The sequence below is a fragment of the Cyprinus carpio genome, chromosome B10, assembly GCF_018340385.1.
Source record: "Cyprinus carpio isolate SPL01 chromosome B10, ASM1834038v1, whole genome shotgun sequence".
Classification (NCBI taxonomy): domain Eukaryota; kingdom Metazoa; phylum Chordata; class Actinopteri; order Cypriniformes; family Cyprinidae; genus Cyprinus; species Cyprinus carpio.
The window spans coordinates 15,396,469-15,422,867 of NC_056606.1; the positions used below are offsets into that span (position 1 = coordinate 15,396,469).

Below are 26,399 nucleotides of genomic sequence, written 5' to 3' on the forward strand. Positions count from 1 at the left end.
TCAGCATTTGTGAGTAGTGTTGCTTTGTGTACAGCATTCTGGGGAAACAGCTATTTTACTGCTCCAAAAGTGGCACCTAGTGGCAAAGAATGCATTTACATTTTCATTCAGACCAATGTGAAAAGAGTAACAAGAGGACGGCCAATATGCTAATGTTTCATGTTGACATCAACATGAAAAGGCTTGGGATTCGGTTTAAAAATTACTCGTTTCAATGATTCAGGGTCAACTCTTTCTTTTGCGAGACAATAACTTTATACACGGTACACTTTCAGATTTAAAACTTTGCAGGATGTTTTCATTCACTTAGAGCTGTGTAACACACTGCATAAAAGGTCATTTTCAAAAATCCATAATAAGGGCACTTTAACATGGGAGTTTTCTTTTCAGCTGTCAGTAACGGGTTTGTGTCACTTATGACAGCAGTGGTGTGAGGTTTGATTAATACAGCCTTAAACTGAGATGATAGACAGTGTCTCTGAATCAGATTAAAGGCAAGAGGTTTGTGTCACAGATGATCACATTTTGTGGCTCCTGTAAAACACAGGGTAATCCCAGCGCAATTCATCATGTTGATCCAGTGTCTTCTGGACAGATTGCATCACCTGCCAACTCTCAGTATTCTACAGATTCGACTCCCAGCTGTCAGTCACTGTGTTGATTTGAAGCAATCAGATCTGGGCCAGAGGAGCATCCTGAGCCCAGCGATTAATGCAGCAGCAACACAGGCTCATATTGAAGTTATTTTAGGATCTTAGATGGAGATGCAGGTGTGTGTGTGTGTGTGTGACCCTGTATCCTTTATGTGTTGTTGGAGTGTGTCCCAGTCTTTGTCTTATCTGGCCCAGCTCTCTTTCCTGTATCCATGTTTTAACACAATACACAGGAAACAGGAATACACTGGACTTAGACTCTGGCTGCGTCCGAAATGGCGTACTCAATGAGTAGGTACTTCATTTCAATAAGTACTTACTTAACGAGCGCTAAAATAGTACTTACTCTACAGCCAAATCTCGTTAAGTATGAATGTGATCCGGACATCATTCACCATGTTGACATTATCATGTGACCTATGACGTTATAACATGCACAAAAGCTTAAAAGATAAAAAAGCTGCCCTTTTATTGTTATTGTAGTATAACCAATACATTTTTTTTGTTGATTTAAGTTTTTATATTTTTTACTCTACTAAAATGACACCTTAAATATATTATTTTCTATATATTTCTCGTGAATATATTATTCATTTATTTATTTTATGTGTAAAATTGTTCATCTACACGCAAAACTGGCCTAAGTCTCCTTTGTTTTCCTCTTTTTCTTGTTGAATTTCTCACTTATTTCATCCCTAAGGCTTATAAATAACAAAAACGACAACAATAAAAACGTGTCATTTTTGAATGCATTATGGTTATATGAATATTATGATTATTCAAAGATATTTAATCCTTTTTTTCTGTGTATATAATCTCATACTATGATGTACGCAAACCCATTATAGTTATGTTTTAGTGATACTACCATCTTTCCATGAGCTTTCCTTGAGTATGTAATTATGAGTTCTGCAGTAATAATAATAAAAAGAAAAGAAAAGTGACAGGTGCACAAACACCTCATAGCATCAGTAACACGACAACCCTACCTAGTACGTTTTTCTCCTCATTTGCAATATCTGGACAAAGGAGACATCGATCAGCTGCTCAAAGATCTTGCCTTTGGAGAAGACTGTTGATTTTACTCTCAAAAAATGTAAGTATTACTACTTCAAAATTAAGATTACCTAAGAAAGCATTGCTAGCCAACCCCAACACTTATGAACAGTAATAAATGAATAAATAAAATTAACCATGACAATAAATAAAAACACACGACACATGAAACTAAGCTTTATTCAAACATATTGTTCTGACAATTATGTATTTACAGACGGTGATCCCCCATCCTACAGCAAACTCAACACAACTGTGCCAGTTCTGCAGCTGACCACTGTGTCCACCTTCACCTGTCTTTGCCGTCCATCACATCCCTCATTACTGCAGTCAGACTGAACTGATCATGACTGAACCACACAATCATGAGGCAAGAGCAGGAGAACACGATCTGTCTATCGCTGTGTCTGCTCCAAACATTTGAAACACACTTGTTTCTCATCTGTCCCTGTGACATCCAGACAAGAGTCAAGTTATTGTACCTCTGTGATTTATGTGCTCTATACTTAATTTCCATGTGGAGGTAGTTGATGTGTTAACTCACTTTTTATCCAACACAAATGTTCCTCGATTTATCAGTAGTACTAATGGACAAATGAAAAAGATAACATGTTTAGTTACTCTATGTAGATTTGTTTAGTTACATTCATCTAAAGCAGTGTTAACAACAGTGAATTCTATATAATAGCACACATACATCACTTACTCAGATGTCTGTTCATGTTGTGATGTGCTCATCTGCAATTCTTTTAGAACAATTTCCTGTCTCATATTAAATAGACCTTTTTTAGTCTTTTTTATGTTGTAGGATTTTTGTGTATGTGATTTTTGGAGAACTTTTGTGTGCTTACTGGAACTCCACTGTTCGCTATACATAATAAATCATGTTTTTTACAGAAAAAAATCTCTGTCTAGCGTCTTACATCTTAAGCAAATCAACAGTTTACTATACAGTAGCCCAACAAATATGATTTTAACACAAGAAACGGTGTTTTTGGTTTGTATTTCATTTGTAAACACCCTCGTCGCTGTTCTCCATTACGTTCGATGATGACGTATCCTCTCGTTTGGGCTTCTGAGATTGAAAAGTGTCCATCAATGAACACTTCGGAATCTGGGCTGAAGCAGTAGGACATCCGAGGATTTCCCGCCTACTTTTTTATGAATACTACAGTTTCGGACATATTAATCTGTTCACGTACTGTTTTCTCATACTATATAGTAGGTAAATAGGCATATTAGAACACAAATTAAGTATATGCACGTACAACGTACACCTACTCTTTTATGAATGCTGAGGATTCAAACACTTATTCGCTCGCCATTTCGTATGCCATTTCGGACGCAGCCACTGTATTCACTTCCAGCATTGCCCTTCTATGTCAGCGTCAGCCAAGTGTTTCTCACCCAAAATGCAATAGCCAGAATTTAAAGAACAAGAGTAACTGGTTGCAGAAGAACATATTGTAACGAACCTGGTTTATAGCCTTCTGTCTGTTCACCACCAGAATTTGCCTGTGCTTTACATTTATTCTTGAGAATCCAATTAAAAAGTACAGGTTGCATTTCACCCTATTTAAAAAAAAATTATATGATGTTTTTATAAAGATTATTTTAATATATATACAAAATGTGACTTCTAAAATGTCCATTACTCCCCAATTCTGACTTTGTAGAAAGCTTTTTTTTTTTTTTGTACTGATATGGAGTCAAACTTTCTGTAGTCTTTGCCTGTCCATTTTTCACCATCCACATGAATCAGATTTCTCTCTGTACCCTCATTACTGCTTCAATTAACCTTGAGCTGCACTGAAGCCGATTGCAGAGACTCTTATCATTCCTTTTCATCATCACATCCACCCGCACTGCCCTCTCTTACGCCACAGATATTGTGGATAACATGCAATCTTACTTCTGCAATTAAACTAATGACTTACAAATATTTCTCAAATGAACCAAACAGTGTCACAGTTTGATAGAAGTTATGCTCTCTATCTGCTTTCAAGCATTGTCTGTAATTATCGAGAGATAATAAAGAGGAGAAGAGGAGTTTGGAAAGAAAAATGGCAGTAGAGAGAGAGAATTCAAAATGAGACAAGGGAATAAGAGTTTTCTTGTCAGATAAGGAGTTTTTTTAGAAGAGGTGATAGAGGGCGATCTTGACTGGTTTCTCTATACATGATGTTCAATGTTCAAGCTTCTAGAAGAAGAAATCATTTAAATCTATACAGGTACTACACATAGGTTCTTAAAAACATAACTTTTGTTTTTTTTTATCCAAAAATTGGTGTACCCAAGTAAAAGGTGTAATGGTTTTCTTCTCATGACAACAAAAGGGCATCTGTGTGGGAAATAAAATACAAATAAAAGCTACAAAATAGAAATACTGGCAAAACCTCCACTGCTGTGTTTTAGTGGGTATCCTTTACTCTGCATTTTAATATTCGGTCCCTCAGATAGTAATTTTTTCCTGAAGGCACACAAATAAGATCCTCCCTACCACATCCAGAGTGTTCATTACAAAACCACTTCATAAAGGTTTTATCAGTGACATGAAGAAAACCATCAGTCAATCTCTCAGATCTGCAGTGCGCTTGTGTACATCTCCACCCTGGCCATCAGTTCTTCGGGTTGATCTGATCAAGGCTTTATAGTCAAGATTAGATTTGTCATTTTCATTTGACTCATTTTGCCAGAGCATCTGTAATCATTTTGGGTGTTAACTTATCTTAAAAAGGCCTTCAGTCTCGGATCTGACTGAAGACCCAGGGCAGGAATGCTTTAACGGTAGCGTTGCAGTGTAGATAGAGTTAGTGGCCTCCACCCAATGCTTTGCATCCAAGCAAACTGTCAGATGCACCAAAGGACTTTCCCAAACTCTTTATCAGAGCCTAGTGCTAACTTCCAAAAAATAAATAGTGCTCTTCCTGCAATTAAAAGCATCAACATCTCTATTTAAGTCATGCACATAAGCATAAGCATGGGAGTAACCTCACATTGTGTTCTACTTGCCATGTTCATGTCTTCGTGAATCACGTTATCCATGATTCCCTCAAGAAAGTTACATTAAAGTCAACATGATTTTAATAACGTTCATAATGTGACATATTTTAGAGTGAAACAGGATGTTCAGTGAGATGATAATGTAGGACGGGACTCGACTGAATTGTGAAAAGTGTCTCTACATGAGTAACATGGTTGTTGGAGGGTTGGGATTTAAAATTAAGAGGGTTTGGTCTTGTTACCCAAAAAGAAAAGTCAGTTTGGATTCATTATTACATTTTGTTTCTCAGTGAATCTTCTTGTTCACTGTAAGGTTAATATCTGAGACCATGAAGGACATTAAACCCATTGTTTTGCTTAAGCTATGCACAGCATAATTACTAAGAGTCTTGATTTATGTTAGCACAGCACTTTAGAATAATGGGTTTATCACAGAAATTAGATGGTTTTCAGCAAAATGTTCCACATAGAAACTTTAGGCTCAGCTGATGTTAAACAGGTGCGGTGCATAAAAATATGAATTAATAACCTAGCTCTTATATCACAGATAAATTACATGCAGTACCGTTATATGTTTGAGTGTTGCTGAGTACAAGTATATAATTGTGAGGATTTCTCTGTCTTTATATAACCAAAGTGAGTTAGTTGTTAGATTAGAAATACATTTTATTTTTATTTATTTGTTGATTTATGTTAAGTTCTGGATCAGTACAATTAAAAAAATATTTTTGAAGTCTTTTGTGCTTATCAAGGCTGCATTTATTTAATGAAAAATGCGGTAAAAAGCAGCAATATTTTGAAATATTATTACAATTTAAAATAATTGTTTTCTGTTTTATTATAATTTAAATTGTAATTTATTCCTGTGATTGCGAAGCTGGATTTTCAGCAGTCATCACTCCCATCTTTAGTGTCACATGATCCCTCAGAAATCATTTTTATATGCAGAAGAAAGATTTATATTATTATTAATGTTGAAAACAGTTTGTGCTGTTGTAATATTTTGTTTTCTTTTTTCAATTTTTATTTAAGCATTCAAATAGAAAGTTCAAAAGAACAGCATTTATTTAAAATATATAATCACTTTTGATCAATTAAATGCATCCTTGCTGAATAAAACGATTAATTTCTTACCGACCTCAAACTTATGAATGGTAGTCTGCAAGTGTAAGTATTATATCTATTTAATGTCTGAATGTCATTTTGTATGTACATAGTCTGTTTTGCTTAACATAAAAATGCAAGACGTGAATATTTATATACTGACACTGTACTTTGTGCATCTTTGTCGTATAGCTGGTGCTGTTAATGCTATGTTTTATTGGGCAACCGTGTACAAGCTTTTTTTGGGGGAGGGGCACTGTAACGAACCTGGTTTGTAGCCTTCTGTCTGTTCACCACCAGAATTTGCCTGTGCTTTACATTGACTCTTGCTCCACACAGACTGTCACAGATCACCCTGGTCTACAGTTCCCACAATGCATCTAATTAATTACATGCACATCTGAGTCCAATCACACGCTCTACAAAAGGCTCACTCTCTTGCTCATCCGGGCTGAGTGTTGTTAGCATTTAGTGCTTGAGAGTGTTAGCTACTTTGCAGAGCAGTTTCCCTGTCTGAGTTTTATTCTGTGTCTTAGCCTTAGTTCAACCATTCTAGTTCCCTGCCTTAGTTCTTAGCTCCTAGTCTTAGTTCTACTATTCTGGTTATTTTCTGTCTTAGCTTTAATCATTCTAGTTTAGTCCCGTGCCTAAATCTTCTGTGTCTTCTAAAATTAAATTTTTTGTGGCCATTACTGGTGACTTACTATATGAGTTTTTGGTTGATGACACCTCATTACCTCTCCAGCATATGTGGATCTGATGATCTTTCCATCTCTTTTCTGACTTCATGCCACTCAGTAGCATATATTATTCAGATCAGACCCATGGGAATGATTTGAGAAGATTCATGACACTCTATTCTTCTTCTCATTAGTCTTAAATATAAAAGTCTGTATTCAATATTTGACTTGACATGAGCTGCTTTCTCTTTCTACACATTCTTCTCATTGCCCATACCTGTCCTCAGAGCTTTTCTCAGAACTTTCTGGGGTTCAAAACTGAACAAACAAAAACACATTTACATCAGCGAAAACATTTGTGTACACAAATGTGTGATTTGGAGGACTATAATGCCAGAAATCATTTGCAGGCTCATTAGGCTGATGGGATTGGGACAGTACTGGAATGTCTTGTCATTAGGAGCAATATCAGAATGCTGTGATGGCATTACGCTTGAAGACTCAGGAAATGGTCTCTCCACTTTGTTCCCTCCGTCATTCTAACAGTAAAACAGTAAAATCCCTTAAAAACATTTCCCAGAGGAATTATTTAGCATCCTTAAATGACCAGTGGACATTCACTTGAACTGGTCATTGGTTAGCACACACTAACCTTAACTTCACATCCACAGCACAGATGCTTTCTTCTGTGGCTTGTAAAGAGCTTCATGTTTGTTTGAGGTTACTCTTTCAATAAGTGAGTTTAATAGGAGAATTTAAACACTAGATAAGATTCTTAGTTGGATCTGAGAGACTCTGTGTTCACAAGAGAGAAAACACTCACAAAAGTGCTCTTATTAATGAGAGAGGCTGATGCTAACACAGGTTCCCTACTGAGCGTCAGCTACTAGTTTAATCTCTTATTGAGGCTTTAGTAGAGTGATCTAGAGATGAGGAGAAGACTTGAGAATGCTGGGTAATGCACCTAATGATTCAGAAGCACTGAAGTCCTGAATGAAGGATTTTAGTAGTGAAGTGCACAAAACACTATATTTTTGGTTTCCATGTTCTTATTTACTGTAGAATGACAGAGTTTATTGCATAGCATTTGCTGCCCTCTACTGGTATGCAAGCAGTCATATAGTTTAAGGTCAATCTTATTCTAAAAGTTCATAGAAAATAATGTATATATATATATATATTTTCTCTGTCTTTAAGCATTACTTCTAAGCTGCTTAGGGCTTAACATGCATTGTGTGATACCTTAGCATGCAGATTATGGGAAATGTGTTATTGTTAGTTTGTGTTATTGTGACTGAACAGTTGTATATTATTGATTTATTAATTAATTTAATGTGAGTTTGAAAGATATAAATACTTAACAAGAATATTTAATATTTGCTATAGTTCAAATGTTTGGGGTCAGTAAGGTTTTTTTTTTTTTTTTTTTTTTTTTTTTGAAAGAAATCAATAATTTTATTTACCAAAGAAAGACTTTTAGTTATACTGTGCAGTTGGAACCAGTTCAGGGTTTGGCCTTTGGATCACTGCCATGACCTCTGTTCCTCGACAATGCCCTCTAATGACAAATGCAGGCAGACTGGAGAACTGGATTAAGAGATTTTTTTTTTTTCTTTTGGTAAACAATAGAACTGACACTGATTGCAAGATAAATCTGGAAGAGACACGACCAGAAATCTGTTTTCCCCTTTGACCTCTAAGATTTTCCATGACAGCAGCTTAATTCCTTTATACTTTCATAATGCAATTCAGCGTTTGATCCAGTCCCACATATGGGTTAAATTTCTGAATTGAGCGATGGCTTTTTTTGGTGAGTCAATGGAAGCAATTTGACTATCATTGCTAGTTTGTAATCAGGTTAAAGACCAGCCCGCAAACATAAAGCAGAAGAAAATGTCAGAAAGATGAGCACAAACAGGATTCTAGTTGAGGATTAGTGGGTTTACACTTAAGCGAGGGGAATTCAACATACGCGTGGCATTGAGGCTCATTGCAGTGGGCCTGTGAATGTCCCTCTCCCTCCCACGTACCTTCTGCTAAGCCTAAAACAAGATGCTCTGCGGTTGCGTCACCCAGTTTTTCCCCCTGCAGACTTTCATCTGAAATCATAAGTGACAAGAGGATTTTAGAAGCAGATTCTCTCTTGTGGGTCTCTGTGTGGCGCGTATTTGTTTCTCTGGGAGCTGAGCCGAAGCATCCCGGCCAAGCTGGCGGATCAAACTGACAACCAGGACAGCTGGATTCAGCTTGTTTACCTCCACTTGGGGGAGTGTATGTCACTCCTGAATGTTTCAGAGATTTTATTGGGGTTTCAGATGAGTGCACTTGTAGGCTGTCAGCTGGGATGAATGGAAATATTTAGTGTTTTTGAGTGTTTTTTTATGATTTCTCTCTTTATCTTTCCAGGTGACCAAGCCCAACTTCTGATGCCTCAGAAAAATGTAGAAGTGATCAAAGGGAAGATGGTAGTGCTGCAGGCTTCTTACACTGGTGTGCCGATTGAGAAATGTACAGTGGTCTGGAACTACATGTCCACCAGCACAGAAATGGTGACTGTCTTATTTGTTGTTTTTCTTTGTTTATGTTGACAAACTTTTATATACTTTTTATTATTATTAATTAGCATTGAATATCTATACTTAATACAACATTATACAACTAATATGACTTTATTTGTCACACTGTAGAAATACTTACACTATGTTAACTGCAGAAAAGTAAAATAATAATTTTTAAATAAGTAATAACTTGAAAAAAATTAAATATATATATTCTTATTAATTAAAAGATATCATTGGATATTTATACTAAATACAATTTTTTTTGTCACACTGTAAAAATACTTAAGTGAATGGCAAAAAAACTTAAACAATTATTTGTAAATAAATAATGATTTTTTTATTTTTTTATTTTTTTAAAGATATATTTTTTACAAATGTTATACATACCTATAACACCCTAAAAACTATAACACCCATATAATAAACAAGTAATAATGAAGGCAATAAATAATTGCAATAATCCTTTAATAATAATAATTATTATTATTATTAAGGGATTTATCAAGCTCTTTTTGATGGAATAAATAAGAGACAAAGTATTGTTGTAAAAAATAATACTCTGTAAACTATGAAATATGAATGCTAATAATCACACAGTAATAAGGAATATAGTTTATTAACTAGGTTGCTGAGCAATTTAAGGAGTGCAGTATCTTGGGTCTTGTGCATATTGGCTGTTTTCAATCTGATTTCATAGTTTCATAAAAATCTCAATTTTTCTCATGGTGGTTCAGAGGGAAACATGACATGCAGCTGATGTAATGGTCACTCTCTGTCCCTGATCACTCAGGCTCTTGAGTTCCAGAGATCAAGAGTGCACACAGACAAAATCCCGCTCCTCATTATCACCCATACTCAAACACTCATGTGAACATCTTTCCAGTGCAGTACGCCGAATGGATTCACCAGAAATTTATATTGAATTCTGATAATGTTATGTCAGTCCAAATTAGATTTGGAAATGGTGTGGTATTATGGGTGGGATTATATTCATTCGTTAGTTTTTGTGCAGATGCCAGAAAGTTTAGCACCATCTGTGCATGTTATGATTTGAGATTATGAATGGCAGAGACAGAAATATTATTCTGGACTGATTATAAAAAAAAATATGTCTTAAAAATCACTTTTTTTATATTGAAATTTTGTTTTGGTTTTAATTCAGTTACATAATGTTGATCAAATGTCGACAAATGTCTTTATCACAGAATCACTTGTTGTTTGTGTTAACCATATTGACAGTACAATAAGTCATGTGAATCATCATAGCAGACTACTACAGTATCTCATATTACTGGCAAGCTCAGATCTTAAGAGCTAGTATAATACTGTGATTGAAATGTCCACTCTTGGCAGCAGTTGTCTTTCATTTTGCATTACACACCACCTCATTATCTGCAGACTGTAAAATCCTCTATCCTGCATTTTCTTTAGTTGAGATTTAATCTGCCCACTGAGGAATCAGCTGATATGAATCCTTTAGACCTCTCCACTGAGAAATTCTGTCCCTGCCTCAAACAGATTGATGATCTTACATCATTCCATTTTTTCTAAATTGTGTTTTTACACAGTATTTTAGAAATTTCCAGCTGCTTGCCTAAGCAGTTTTTGCAGTATATTTCATTAGTATTAGAAATGTCCAAATATTTGTTTGTTTATATATTAATACTCACCTCTGTTTAGATTTAATTATTTAATATGTTTATGTTTTCAATAATTTATTGAAAGTGATCTTTGTTTAAAATTGTTTGTGTGTGTGTGTGTGTGTGTTAATAAAATGTAATGAATAAATATACCTGTATATTGTGAAAAATATTTTACCTTACCTTTACTTTTTTATCATCTATTCATACCTCATTTGCAATTTAATGCCTTCCACCCTCTTCTCTGTCGTTCTTTAGATTATCTCATATATCGGTGGAGGCTTAAGTTATAGCACTTCCCAGTTTGCAGGTCGAGTTGGTTTTGTGCATACTATGCCCAGCACCAACCTGTCCCTGTACATTAACAACACCGAAGCATCAGACTCAGGGAAGTACATGTGCCAGGTCATTATCCCAGCCATCTCAGGACCTACCGGAGAGCTCATTCTTAATGTTAAAGGTGTGTACTTACTGCCACACTGTGCTGCACACATGCATAGTCATAAAACACACATGCATGTGCACATGTCAGATGCTTGTTCTGGATTTAACATCATAACCCATCCTGTCTCTTTCAGTCCCTCCTTCAGTGCCAGTTTGTCAAGTTAAAGGAAGGCCTGTTGTTAAAGGGAACATCACTCTGGCTTGTAACTCGGATGATGGTAAACCTGCACCAGAATACAAGTGGACCAAGACCAGCCCCACTTCAGAAGTCTTCTTCCCTCCCGCACAAAGTGAGTCTGTCTGTGTGTCCAAGTAAGACACAAGAATATATTTAAATAATGTATTCATTCTCCATTCTATCAGCATGCATTAGCATTAACATGCCTCTCAAAAAATGAAAATGTACTCACCCTAATGTTGTTTCAAATTCGTATAACTCTATTTCTTTTCTGTAAAGAGGTGAAATTTTGAAGAATGTCCACTGATAAAGAAAGTAGCATAAAAGTATACTTTAATAAGCCATATACGTGACTCGGGATACATTTGCAACAGTTAACAACTCACTACAAGGGAGGAATATTAGTAAATGTTCACTTTATTTTGGTTGGTTTGTCATTTAGCTGTCGTATTACTTCAAAATGAGTGCATACAGTCGATGATCAGTTGTATTTCTTTTTGTGTGTGTGTGTGTGTGTGTGTGTGTGTGTGTTCCATCAAGGAAGGTAAGTCATGTACAGTCAAACCAAAATTTATTCAGACACATTCAACATTTCTCACATTATCACAGTTTATTCGCTATAGTTTAGAAAATGGTAATAAAATATGACAAGAACTTAGAGTGAAACTGTCAGAACAAATTCATTAACTTTGATAGAAAGATATGTAAAGAATTAGGTTAGCTGTCAGCTGTTAAATTAAAGTACACAGATAATACCAATTTAGGTCATCAATTACCAAGCAGTGCTTAATTTTGTTCAGTCTGTGGTGGAAAAAGGTTACATTAGCGATTAAAGAAAAACACTTAAGCAAAACATGGTCAGGTCAAAGTGTCTGAATAATTTTTGGTCCCAAATTTTTATTAGTTTTACTGGTAGTCCACTGTATGAAGAATTTTGGGGTATAATACGCCACAGTTTACTTTATTTTGCTGTACTCACTTACATAAATGAACTATAGTGTCCTGCACCCACTGGCAAAAATATCTAAAAAAAATTATATCTGGTGTCTGTATACATTTTTGGTTTGACTATATGTTTTGAACATCATGAAGGTGAGTACTGTAAATCATTTCAGAATTTTCATTTTTGGTTGAACTAATCCTTTAAGCATGACGAGGAAACCATATGGCATGAGATTAAACCTTAAAACCATATATTTGTTGACCTTTGTTATGTAATTCTTGAGTCACTGGAATCAAATCCTTGGATATATTGAATAAACATTGCTGGCATTCATCTAGCAATATTTTATCAGTTACTGTGACACTCTGTGATCTCGGTTTCAAATATTTGAGTGTTTCTAATCTCTGGCTGAATTATTTTTGTAATCATGCAAGTCTAACTTTACCCTCATACTGTTGTTGTTGTTGTAGATGTAACAGCAGGAACATTAAAGCTGAACAATCTGAGCAGTAATATGTCAGGGAAATACATGTGCACTGCATCCAACTCTGCAGGAGCGGAGACGTGCTACATCAACCTGGAGGTCATCACATGTACGTACTGATGTTTGCTCATTACATACATAAGCTTTCAAAAGTATTAAGAAATTAATACTTTTATTCAGCAGGGATGCATTAAATTGATCAAAATGACAGTAAAGACATTGATATTAACATGACACTAACATTGATTAGTATATAGTAGTGTAGGCCACCTAATATAAAGTGGGACTGAAAATTCAATCTTACTATTTTTTAAAAGGTTGTATTAATTCTCTTTTTCATACTTGATGTTTAGTCATTTAAGTTGTCTGAAGATGAAAAGTGTACATTAAGTACATTAAACGTACATTAACTTTTCCTACAGCGACTAATGCTGGGATGATCGCTGGTGTCACAGTTGGTTGTATTGTGGCTCTCATCCTCATCATTCTCTTCCTCGTCTTCATGTGGACAAGACGGAAAGATGCAGAAGAGGATTTAGCCAATGAAATCAAGTAAGATCATTATGATTTATTGATTGATTTAGTGATTTCTAACTTGTGTAGACACTAATGTTTTTGTGTGTTACAGAGAGGATGCTCAGGCTCCCAAACGCGTCTCGTGGGCCAAGAGTGGCACTGGATCTGACATCATCTCTAAAAACGGCACCCTGTCCTCCATTCACACCAGCTCTTACCCACGAGACAACCAGAACCACCACCATTACACTCACTCCGACACGGCGTCTATCCTCACGGGCAGCACAGCCGGCTACCGCTCGCAGCCTCCAGCAGATGCCACCCTGGAGCGCACATTGCCAGGCTACAACACAAACACCACCCTGCCCCGTGGACCCTCGGGACCCCCCAGCACCAATGCAGGCACTCCTCAGTACACCTCAGTGACCCGGCCAGCCTCCGCTCACCCTCAGATTCCACGTCCTCCCGTGCTGCCCACCACTGTAACTGCTGCCAACATCTCCCGCATGGGAGGGGTACCAATTATGGTGCCAGCGCAAAACCAGGCTGGCTCTCTGGTGTAGGACCAAACATTTCCAGTGAACCTCTGACGAGGACATCATGTCTGCGGTCCTGCAAACTGAAGCACATCGGAAAGGATGAATTGGAACCGATAAGCTTATTGCCTCTGTTTGGAAACTGTATGATGTCATTTTCTTTATTTACTTTTTTTATTTGTTTAAATATAAAAAAAGTGAGCAAATATATGTAAAGATGCTCATTTTATTGTTTTATAGTTTTTTACTGTTCAAAGTAATACAGAAAATCCTCTACCCTTCTATAAAGTGGAACTTGTTTAACTGTAAACAAAAGACACTGACAAAAAAAAAAAAAGATGTTGGAATATTAGTGCTGTCAAATGATTAATCGCTTTTGTTTACATAATATGTGTGTGTACTGTGTATTTTTATTTTGTATATATAGATACACACACATGCATGTATATATTTAATACAAATATGTTGTTTATATATGACATATTTTTATGTATAATATAAATTATGAATATAAATATATACATGTACATATTTTTAAAATATATACTGTATGTGTGTGTATTTATACTATATACATAATAAATATACACAGCACACACACATATATTATGTAAACAAAAACCTTTATTTTGAATGCGATTAATCGTTTTGGAATTATTCACTTTTTCACTTAATTTTATGTTCTTTTTGTTAAAGAAAAAAAAAAAAAATTCCTAAGTAAAATGCTCCTAGATATCTGTTCCAGGGGACAGATATCACTTCATATTAAATCATAATAATTCTTTTTTTTTTTTTTTTTTACACTGGTTTAAGCAGAAATAGAAAGAAAAGTCACTCACATACGAGCATGACTCTGAAAACTCAAACAGTTTCGATGTCACCAGTTATTAGGTGTACGTGTTTCAATTTAATTTTAATTTTTAAGTACAATATTTTAAAAATCCTTTACAAGCTTGCATGTGACCTGTATATGACTGCCCTCTAGTGGAATGTTGCGGTTACAATGGAACAGTCATTCAGGCTTTCACAGGGTTTGACATTTATTGGAATTACAACTCAGCAATACTTCACATTCCTCCATGTCCCTTAGTAAATAAGAAATATATACATTAAAGATGAAAGAACAAGGCATGGCTGACAGTTAATGTTAAAAGTAACAATAAAAAAATTAGACAAATGGATGGTCAAAGAAACCACATTATGTAGAACTGTATATTTCATACATAGGATGAAAAAAAGAAAAATGTCAGTTTACCCAAAATAAGAAAAGTCACAAGGTTTCTCCCTATAACTTGGCATTAATGTAGAACACTAAAACATGCTGTATTTTCAACCAACCTTGGCTGAAATTAAGCCACAATACTAAAACGGCAAAAGCATAATGTATGGATGGATTATTTTCAAATGTGCTCTCGAATCAATGCATCTACACCTTAAGGAGATCGTGAATAATGCCCTTCTCATCGTCATCTGTGAATGATGGAGTGGTATGTTAAATACCTTATGTTAGGTGTATACTTAAAAATAAAAATAAAAATATTACCTGATCATAGAGTTAAACCGATTATAGTTCACCTGTTACCCTTACACGTTCCATATGGCTTTTGGCCCGTATAACACACGTAGTAGAAAACATGTAAAGCACCAGGTGCTGTGGTGTGAACCTTGTGGATATGTGAATACAGGAAGGGCAGTGAGATGAGCAAGGTCAAAGGTCATTAGATAAGCAAGAGAAGGATGGTTAGATGTTCAGGGTCCCTCGCTGATACTGGATAAGGGAGCTCATGCAGCTGGGCTTGAGAACCGAGAGAGGGCGAACAAAGACACACGACCTCTCCACAGTCTCACCATCAGCACATCACGCTCAGGACATTAGGTAGGACACAGAACTGCAGGAGGGAGACGTAATAATGTGTTAATGGTCTCAGTGCAGTGTATGTAGTTCATATACATTTATATACTGTACTATATTATAGTTAATTAATACTAAAACCATAAAAATAATATAAAATAAACTTTATCTGAAATAAAATAAAATAAAAATTAATAAATTCTATATCGACATATTAAAAAGCAAAATAAAAAACAATAAAACCCCCCAAAAAACACAACAAAATTACTAACACTTTAACTAAAATGAAAACGAAAACAATAAAAATGAAAACAAACTCAAAATATCAATAATTGTTATTTATGGGAATTTTTAGAGCTGATGAATGGTGATATTCTCTGAATTCAGTCATTTAATTAAATTGAGAAAAAATATATTTATAACAAATTATTTTTTTAAAAGTTATTTTAATTATGGTGATAAAAGTTTTGGATTTACCTTTTAGTATATAGTCAGTCAGGAGGGTCGGGACCTTCTCACTGTCTTCTTTCATGGCATAAAGAACTGAAAAACAATATCAGTTGAAATAATGGTCACTATTTGTTTTCCTTTGATAGCTTGAATTTGTTATTGTTTGATTTTAAGGATTAAATCAATCAATATTAGCAAATATTAAATTAAATAAACCTCTTTCTATAGAAAAGTCGGTTTCACTTTGACTCAGTTTTAATGCCATTAGTGCAGTTCAGTACTCTTACTTTTTGTGAGCATTTGCAAGTCATCCACAGATGGAGGAGTCCCTTTTTTCTCATATGGGATGACTGTGTTTAGGTACTGTTGAGCACGCATACGAAAAAACAATTAGACAGAGTTTATGATCAGATCCTATTCCTGCATATATATGCAAGTTTAGTTTAAAACATTTACAGAAATGCTCCTCCTTACCTGTCTTTCTGTCCCTGAGGTCCCAAAGGTCTGTCTGATGCCTGTCTGCAGGATGTTGGAAAGACCCTCCATGCTGAAGCGCTGAAAAACATTAAAACATAAAACATTAACAACCAGATGCTCACATTTTGTACAGCACTGCATCCCTTGTGTGCACATCCTACGCCAAACTAGAGAAAGGAGCTGGAAGAATTCAACTGAGGATCTAGAAATGATGGAATAAGTTCTGACATGATTAAAATAACATAATAAGAAATATTATAATATCCATCTTTACATTATACATACTTTACATTATAATGTTGTGATGCCATTTATTTAAGCTTATTAAAGTAATAATTTTATTTCTATTGTTTTATTTACATTTTTTGAGAATTAATAAAATGAAAAAGTGAGAAGAAAATATTCTTATTCACTTTTTAAAATTATATTATTTCTCAAAAAAAGTAAATAAAACAATGTAATATATATATATATATATATATTACAATTATAATTTAATTGTAAAAAATAATAATTGTAGCCATTTATCAGTTATCAGTCATGATGACATGGCTATATATATATAATAATGTATTGGCTAAAATCCTAAGCTACTGAGTTCAGGAAAAGTGTGCAAACATAATATATTATATTTGAGCTTCACAATTTGCCACATTTACCAACTCTAATCACTGTGTACAAAATAACTAAACTGATCAACTCATCCCTGTGAGAACATGGAGGATGAGGACGCAGAGATGCAGTTCTTGCATGATGTAATCCAATCACAGCGGCATTACTGTAAGAGGAAGCTGCTATTGCCTCCACAGCTCATACTGCAGGGGAATGCTTCCTCTGCTCTTTCAGTAAGTGCTAAGTGCAGCTGAAGAGTAATGGGGCAAGATCCATTAACCGCAGATGGAGGCAAACATCATGCAGTTCATTTCAACACACTTACTTTTGCAGGCATGCTCCCGGTCTTCTCTGAGCGGGTCGATCCTTGTAGACTCATGGCCTTGTCCTTACGCCTGCGCTTGCTCAGCTCCCTTTGCTCCTTCTGTCTGTTCTGGACCTCCATCAGAGCTGTGATGAAGGTGTTCTTCACCTCCTTCTCAAACTCCAGCTCGTCCCTCCGGGCCAGCTGGGTCACCAGTTCCTCCGAATACTCTAGTATCGCCGCCTCCATCCGACACAAGATGTCAAGCAGCGCCGAGCTTGGCATCAGCCTCAGACCTGCATGAAAAGCATTAGGTTTAATAAGACTTGATCAAAGCGAGCAACACTTGCCTTTCACACTGTGACTGATGTTGCATTGTTTCTTTAGTGTCGTTCTCAGTTGATTTTCCTTCGCTTTTGCTCTACTGCGTCTTTGGTTTCAAAAACATGATCTGGGATGAAGAAATGCTGAAACAACAGATTCATATAGAAAGCTTCTCTATGTACTCGATGTAGCATGTTTACACTGACCTTGATCTGGTAATACTTCTCATAATAACACTTTTGCTGACAGACATCATGCTTGTATTTTACTCATAAAGATCATCTGTACCCTGTCCATGTACTGTATATATCAACTACATTTAAAGCAGTGTTAGTTTCATCTGAAGATTCATGAAAAGTTTTAAAAGTCACCCTGAGGTTCACATATATTTATTAACTGCAGGTTTGAGCGAGCACCTTCATAGGAGCAGTTGTTGTTGGAGGCCTGAGAGAGCATGCGGATCTCCTCCAACAGAGATGGGCTGCTTTTAGAGGAAGACACTGCGATATCATCTTCCTCCTCTTCCTCTGTCTCTCCAGGATCTGGTGAGTTTTCCATCATCTCCACAATCTCCTCAATCACCTGATGAGAGAATAAATGACAGATTTTAGTGGGTGTTTAAACAGTTTTCAAGGACACAATGGAACTATAGCACACTTGTAAAATGTTAAATGTAGCACACTTGATTTAAAATATTGCATAGCTTTAAAGCTAGGTTACTGTTCAAGCATAAACCTGCAAAAATACAATATTAGGCTAAATGTATCGACCATTAGTGTGTCACAAATGCCACAGAATCCTGGCACACTAACTTTTTGATGCATTAATTATTAAATTACAAAAGGAAAAAAATAATTCTGTACTATAAACAGTGTATAATCATTCTCACTTTTTTGACCAGTGTAACACGTGTTTATATTTGTGTTAAATTTTTTATTTTTTTTTTAAAGGCAGCTGTAAAAGTTTAGGCTCACCTGATCAGCGGTAATAATAGGTTCTTCACTCAGACAATTGGCATTTTCATTCTTCTCATTCATCTCATCCTCTTCTTTTTCATGTATCTTTAAAACCAAGACAATACGTTCATGAAAACCATGAAAATCAACAGCCCTATCAATATGACAAGATGGTAGAGAGTAATGGCTCCATATAGTTCCATTACACTCACTGGTAATGTGCTGAAGAGAGTGCTTTCAAATGTTAGCTTGACAGCTCTTCTGGCCTGCAGTGATGTACAGCAGAGTCTTGACTAAACTAGTCAAACGCTAGCATTAGATTACCTCATTTCACATCTGACCAGCTGCATTAGTTGATAATCTGTATAATAGACTGTAACTGTGTTCATCTCACATAAATATAAAAATGTCTGCCAGTTAGTCACAGACATTATTCAGGGATTTTTTTTTTTTTTTTTTTTTTTTTTTTTTTTTTTTTTTGTGGTGTCTAAACTGTTTATTGCAAAGCTTTTGACAGGCTGATTGCCAGAGAAAGTAGATCAGGCTGGGCTTTTGGCAGCGAGAGACTATCTCTGTCGTCCATTTGGCATAAATATACACACCACACCCTGAATAAAGAGGGCAAAGCTGTACTCTCATGTAGTGCTGCAGTCATTTGCTCAGAGGAAATTAAATTGCTTTTTCAAATATAAGGAGTAAGATATTTTAGATGTTTTAAGAAAATATATTACAAGACATTTTTTGATGGCCAATTTATCAGTGATAACTTCTTTGCAACTTAAATCAGCTCTATTAATATAATATAATTAACATTACTAATAAATTACCTTTAATAATAAATATTTATCGATATCAACAGAGTAATAATATTAATATCAGACGTAATCTAAATAGTAATATCATTGTATGATAAAATTCACATTATAATATTGAATTACTATATAATGTAATATAAATATCAATGCATTGGTAAAAATTCTGTTGTCCCTAACAGTGTACTCTAACTTATTGTCATGTTCTATAGCATTAATCTATACAGTAACCCTGCAGTATATTATCATGTCAACACCATGAATGTTATCAGAGCAGAGCAGATGTTTACCTCTTGATCTGAGAGGTTGCCATTCAGCGTTTCTGAGGTGGGGTCGTCCCAGCTGGACACAGAGGAAGGGATGTAGTTGTCAGTCAGAGCATCCCAAACGCTACAAAAACACATGCGTGGACATTTATATACACAGTGTTCCAACTGACACACAGGGAAAATGGAACAAATGAGACATTCAAACTCAACAACACCTTTAATAAGCACTCACTTCATTAACTGAGAAATTTCATGTATATGTATCAATTTGTTAGCAACGAGAAATTTAGAGCATTCGTTTATGTGCATTTGTGCACAACATGTTTTTTTGTTTGTTTGTTTTTTTTATTTAAGAAGTTCTTTAAGTAGCTGGTTTGCATGTTTATATAACTGAGCTAGTGACAATGCTTTCTTTTTCTTCTTCTATCTATTTATCTACATACTAAAATTACTCTCCACACTTTTTGTGCCTCTTTGTGCCTCTGTCTAGTAATCCAGGGAACAAGTGGCCATTCAAAGTGTGCTGATCCTCTGTGGGCACACAGACACAAGCCTACCAGCCTCCATTCCAACCCTGCAACAACACCAAACTGGTACAGACTACCCATATGTCATTGTCGGAAAGAGTCTGATTTCTGAGTCTTAGATCTCCAAAGGCAACATCTTATCTAGAATATTTAACAACCACAGACAATATATATATATATATACTGAGAATTGCATCAGGCTGGTTTCTGTAATTCGTCAGATGCACTGAATTCTAGCACAGGGACAGATTTGTGTCTGAATACCAGCCAAGAACAAAAGCCACAGGCAATGAGAACACATCACAGTGGGAAACGCAGAAAATAACATGCTAACAAATCATAAATCAACGACATATTTACAGCACAAACAATGAGAGTAATGAGCAAGATGCTCAAATACTGGAAAACCCAGCAACATGTTCAATTTGATCTCTTACAAGGTTACAAAAAGGATAAAAAATATTGATTTGAATCTAATTTTCTCACATTTTTATTCTCTTTTTTATTTACTTACTAATATTAGTGTATATATTTGCCTTTACAGTCTCAGTCAGTGATGATGTTTTGACTGTTTTAAATCAACAATAATGCATGCTATATTTAGACCAAGGAATTTTTTTTTTTTTTTTGTCCTATTTTGCGAGAGGATGGTGACAGACTGCCAGCACAGACAAGTCAGGACAAACAAAAGCACTGAGGCATATAAAAATTTGCTGAATAATTCACAGCCAAACTGTGGACACACGCACACAGACAGGCGCTGGTGATGGACAAAGGGTGTTTTTATACAATTTGATTGGCAGGCCAGTTGGCAAGGATGTCAGACATGACCTCGCTTTTGATTGGCAGAGAGACAGCCAACTGGATGGTCATATTCATCAGCACAGTCATAATAGTATCCATCCTACATTTTTGGTGGTGCAAAAATGTGAGGCTAATTGCATCAAACCTCTACCTTACATGTATTTACTAGAAGTTGAAAAGAAAAGATCTTACTCTTCATCTTGAAGCCTCTCCTCATCCTCCTCGGTGTGTGACTGGTTGCGAACAGGTGCCAGACCTTCTGTCTTGGTGTTGTAATTGTGGAAGCACACATTCAGCTTCTCATCAAATTCATTGACGAGGTCCTCCATGGACTTGAAGCTCATCATCTCTGAGAAGTTCTCCAGCTCTGAGAACTCTTCACGGCACAGCGGGGCTAGAGGAATGGTTTTGTGAGGCCGGCAGGCAGGCTGCTCAGAGTCGATCTCCTCCATCTTGCAGGGCCGCAGATCCTCAAATTCCTCATCCAGGCACACCAGAGGGGCCTCCATCCTGATGCCCTCTTGATCGCACAGTCACGTGGAGGCTGTCGCTGTAATAATCCCTAATTAAAAATATGATAATTGTCAATCTGTCATTTTAACATCTCAAATCATCATCTTAAAACATAAAATGCAGATTTAAAATGTTGAGTAATTCAGATTTTTCACTTCTCTGAAAATGATGTTATTTAACATTAGTGGCTTCTTCAGAGTCAAGAACATTTTGTGAGACTTTTTAACTATGAACATTTAGAATATGAAATACAGTTTTTCTGAGATTACATCTTGTTAATTAATTCCTTTCCACCAAGTGAGCAGGGAACATGAATGACTGCATTTCGCTCAAGCAGAGTGAAAGTAATTGTGTTTAATTTGCATGGCGGTTGATTCAGCAGAACCTCTGGGATTTTTCCCAATGAATTCTGGGACTGTGAGGCAGCCAAAGTCAACCAGCAATTATAGCTACTGCTAATTCAAATTCACGTTCTCAAATTATAAATGTGGAAATACGTATTAGCTTTTTTTCTGCAATCATTACTGTCTTATAATCAACTCTATATCAATATATTAACATTTATTTTTAGCTAATTAAATGGTATGAGCGTTTCTAGGCAAAAATGCTTCGTTATATTCTGATTCACCCAAAACAAATGCTTTACATTCTATTCAGGTCAAGATGACTTCCAAAAAAATTCAAAGTTCAATTTGAGAGTTATTATACCGTAACATCCACTCTTTATTTCCTGCATTTTTGACCAGTGATCTGACAGTTCCCATGAATGAGCTCGAAAGGCTTTATCGGGCTTAACATCAAGCTAAAAGACTGCAGAATAAAAATTAATTTAAAACAGGCTTGCATAAACTTTTACCCCAACATTACCTTAGTCAGCAAAGTTCCATTCCACTAATACACTCTATTACCCTAGTGTGTATGTGTCTGCCTGTAGTGCACTATGTCAGAATTAAGGGAATGACCTTTTGTCACTTCCTGGTTTTTGGCTACCGATTGATTTGTTTGTCCGCCACCCATAATTCTGTGCCTATGGCCAAAACCCATTCAAAAAAACTTCAAATGACCAAAGAGGCAATCCAATGTTACTGTACATTGATAAACTGCTGCCCCTCATTCACACTTCCTGAGGAAGGGGGTGGAATTGAGCAAGAGTTAAAATAGCATATTGACCTTAAGTCAATCGATGGAACAAACTGTGGCAATGGAATAAGACACTTTTGCCATGGCACCTCCGCTGAGAGTGACATAATCTAAATGTGTATTACATTCATATTTATCGCAGTGATAAAAAAAATGCAAGAGATATTTCTCAAAAGCACTGCTAAATCTGGATTACAGCATGGATTTGTGAGTGCCAGTTAACGGTGCTTTCAGCAGGTGTGACCTATGTTGTGAAATATGAATATGAACACAGCCATGTCACAAGATAAGATGAATTGACGAGCCATGATGGGAAGAAATATGGCGGATCACATCATAAAGCATGGGAGAGATAAAATACAACATCACTGTTTTGGTTCAGATGAAGAATTCTTTTAGTATTTCTATAGGTCACACCACATGGATTTGAAAATATTTTTTTAGATTTTTCAAATTGTGCAGTGCAAAAATTATAATTCTATTTTTTTCTAGAAATATGTACAGAATGAAATGAAAAAAGAAAGGGATGGATGCAGAACGGATGGAGATCAAGGTTACCCCATTTCCCAGTGGGAATAATGTGAAAACAATGGCGGGATGGAGACGGAGTGATGGAGGAGAGAGAGGGAGGAACAAATTACCTGCAGAAGAATCTCTCCGTGTGTATCTGGGTAGAAACAGCCCCTCCTATTCCAATATAGTCAGAGAGAAACCACCATCAGCAAATCTTGGTCAGGATGAAACGACAGCAGACACAGTCATTCCCATCACACACACAGAAGCTCCGTGTCGTGATGGCCGCTGTTCTAGTCCACGACGTCTTATCTAAGCCAGTCAAGGCTCAGAGTGTTGTTTTCTGAGCATTAAGCAGCAGCCGTCCTCTTCTGTTCCATGGAGCCTGCGCACTGGTACGGCAGCTGACGGAATCATCCTCCTCGCCGACCCTCCCCCTTCTGCACCTCACTCTCTCCACCCCCTACCCCTCCTGCTCCCTTTCTCTCAGTCTGCCATAAGCCAAATCCCTCCATATTCATGAGGAAGGACAAAAAACAGTGAGAGGTAATGGAGAGAGGCTGTATTGGGGCTTTATTCACACCTTGAACTCGCTTGTCATCGGCCACATCAGGGGTCTCTTGGCAGGATCCCCTTCTCATTACCCCTCAAAGCACGCTCGAGGGATTTCCATTGAGGAAGCCGCGTAACAACATGTACACTGGCTGCTTACTGTCAGTCATTACTACTGAAATGAAAGCTATAAATCTGGCAAGATTACAGTGTTTTAATAATGTTGCAGGGTCATATAGAGTAATAGTAAGTCAGACCACTAGTGAAAATGCTTCTATATTGTATTTTTGTAATAATTTAATAAAACAATTACAAATTGTAGTATTAGTATATATAACTATTTAATAAAAAGTTGAAATTAACATTGTCACATTTCACATATTTGGTTATTTGATTCGTGACCTATAGAACGTGCAGAATTGTAAATGTTTTATTGGGTTTTATGTCTACATTTCTTTGTTTAAATAGCATATGTTATATGATTTAAATATTATAATATCAGTTCTTGGCTGATTTTTTTTTTTTTTTTGTGCATTTTATTGTGCATTTACATGCAATTTTTTCCTAATTTTACATACCTCTGCCATCATCTACCACTCATTTAAGGATAATCTTTAAAAACACTGGTAACACTTTACAACAAGGTTTCATTTGTTTACATTAATTAAATACTGTATATTGGTTAACTTGATCTTAGTTGATATTAAGTACAAAATACTACTAATATATTATTAAAATTTAAAGTTGTATCTGATAACATTAGTTAATCTACTGTGAATTAACATGAACATTTGTGTGAACTAATATTAAGAAAGATTAATAAATGCTGTAACAAATATATTGTTCATTGTTAGTTCATGTTAGTCAATGCATTAACCAATGTCAACAAATGAGACCGTATTGTATAGTTTTACCAAAACACTAATAATTTAACAACAGTTTTCAGTACAATCTTTTTCAAATCTCAAACTGAATGTCCATTTTTTCAGTTTTTCCTTGTAGCAATTAATATTATTAATTTGAGTTAATGTTAATTTCAACATTTACTAACATATATTTAATTTCAAAACTTGTATCTGTTAACAGTTGTTAATACACTGTGAACAAACATGAACAATGTATTTTTATTTAATTGTATTTTTAGGGAACATTAACAAAGATTAATAAAAAGCTATAATGCTGTTCATTGGTAGTTAATACTCTAATGCACTAACAATTGAGATCTTATTGTAAAGTATTACTTAACATTTATTATAATTGGTGTAACCCTAGATTTAAAAATTTCAAAATCCTAAAGCAAGTAAATGTTATTTATATAGCACATTGAAACACGGTGAAGCTGACCAAAGTGCCGAACAGAGAAAACCAAATCCAAAATAATAAAAAATTAAATTCCTTCCCCTAAAACCAGGTTTATATTAGATAATTAATCACAGATTAAACAACAGATGTCAATGTGGTCTCAGACTTTTGAACCCCTACTGACAAAATACACTGTTTCCAGCTCAATTTGTCGGACTCTGCAGGCCATCAAGCGAGTCAGAAAGACAAAGACCATGGCTTATAGGAACTGATGGGGCATAAAGAACCTTTTGTTTGGTCGTATTATTGCCCAGTTGCCCTTTACGTCACACATATCCACACCTCTCATGTGTAAAGCTACTCTCCCTGCTGCCCTTAATCCTTCACGGCTTTTAATCTGCGTCTCAGCCTGTAAATAGACCCATACAGTTAGAGACGCTCTCCAGCATGCATGTGTCTGCATGCACACAAGCTGCTCAAAATTGGCTTGCCATATTCCAGGGATTAGCATCTGATTTAATGGATTACAGACAATGCTTTCACAGTTTTGAGCAGATGACTGTGGGAAACAACAAAAGTGTGGCACACGCTGCTTTACACATCACAGGACATCTAGTCCTTATATAGTAAAGCTTCCTGTCCATGTGGCCAGATTTATTTAGAAATGCATTTTGGTGTTGGAAGCATGCGGCGTGAATGAAATACTAATGCAGGTGTATTACTACTGGCTGCTTAAATATGAACTGTTAGTAATTCTAGCATGCTTTAATATATTTGATAGTTGTTGGCTGTATGCATGTGGCACATCTTTGTCTAACAGTCTTTAAACCATGTGAGTCCATTAATGGTTAATAAGAAGGAGGAGGGAGCAGAAAGTAACAGTAGTGGGTCTTTATGAAGGGGGAGGAATATTCTGCAAAGCTCAAAGACTAATATGACATCATTTCCTATGGGAGTGTCAATCACTGTCTAATGTATTCAACAACTACAAAACTGTTAGATCACAAATCAGCCTATTTTTATCATCAAAGCTGCATTGTTTCGATGCAGAGGTCATTTCAAACCATCTTTCAAAACCCTTTCCTCTTGCCCAAATGAAAATAATAATAATAAAAATAATAATAATACTTTATTTAAAAATTCAAACCACAGTTAATTTCATACCACCTTTGCTTTCCATCCTTATTACATTAG

General features: G+C 35.8%; 2 protein-coding genes across 3 annotated transcripts in view; one reads left to right on the forward strand and one right to left on the reverse strand.

Annotated features, from left to right (window-relative positions):
- esama (endothelial cell adhesion molecule a) overlaps positions 1-14,188 on the forward strand; it is a 35,442-nt gene extending 21,254 nt beyond the window's left edge. Inside the window, exons 2-7 of the mRNA XM_042732796.1 lie at positions 8,903-9,045; positions 10,956-11,157; positions 11,276-11,431; positions 12,733-12,855; positions 13,169-13,298; positions 13,375-14,188. Of these exons, the coding sequence (XP_042588730.1) occupies positions 8,903-9,045; positions 10,956-11,157; positions 11,276-11,431; positions 12,733-12,855; positions 13,169-13,298; positions 13,375-13,825 (1,205 nt within the window). The 3' untranslated portion in view covers positions 13,826-14,188. The remainder of the gene's footprint in view (positions 1-8,902; positions 9,046-10,955; positions 11,158-11,275; positions 11,432-12,732; positions 12,856-13,168; positions 13,299-13,374) is intronic.
- A 629-nt stretch (positions 14,189-14,817) lies between these two features.
- Positions 14,818-23,755, reverse strand: LOC109068327 (fasciculation and elongation protein zeta-1-like). 2 transcript variants are annotated; one of them, XM_019085148.2, is made up of 10 exons: positions 23,480-23,755; positions 21,378-21,747; positions 19,876-19,927; positions 18,792-18,878; positions 18,234-18,399; positions 17,515-17,789; positions 16,575-16,655; positions 16,388-16,463; positions 16,128-16,193; positions 14,818-15,687 (listed from the first exon to the last, which is right to left on the reverse strand). In XM_019085148.2, exons 2-10 carry the CDS (start codon positions 21,692-21,694, stop codon positions 15,671-15,673), a joined length of 1,137 nt encoding a protein of 378 aa, XP_018940693.1. In that variant the 5' UTR covers positions 21,695-21,747; positions 23,480-23,755; the 3' UTR covers positions 14,818-15,670. The 2 variants fall into 2 exon arrangements, with proteins under 2 accessions (XP_018940693.1, XP_018940689.1); XM_019085144.2 differs by having other exon boundaries at positions 19,876-19,975; positions 23,480-23,753.
- Between the last annotated feature and the right edge of the window lie 2,644 nt (positions 23,756-26,399).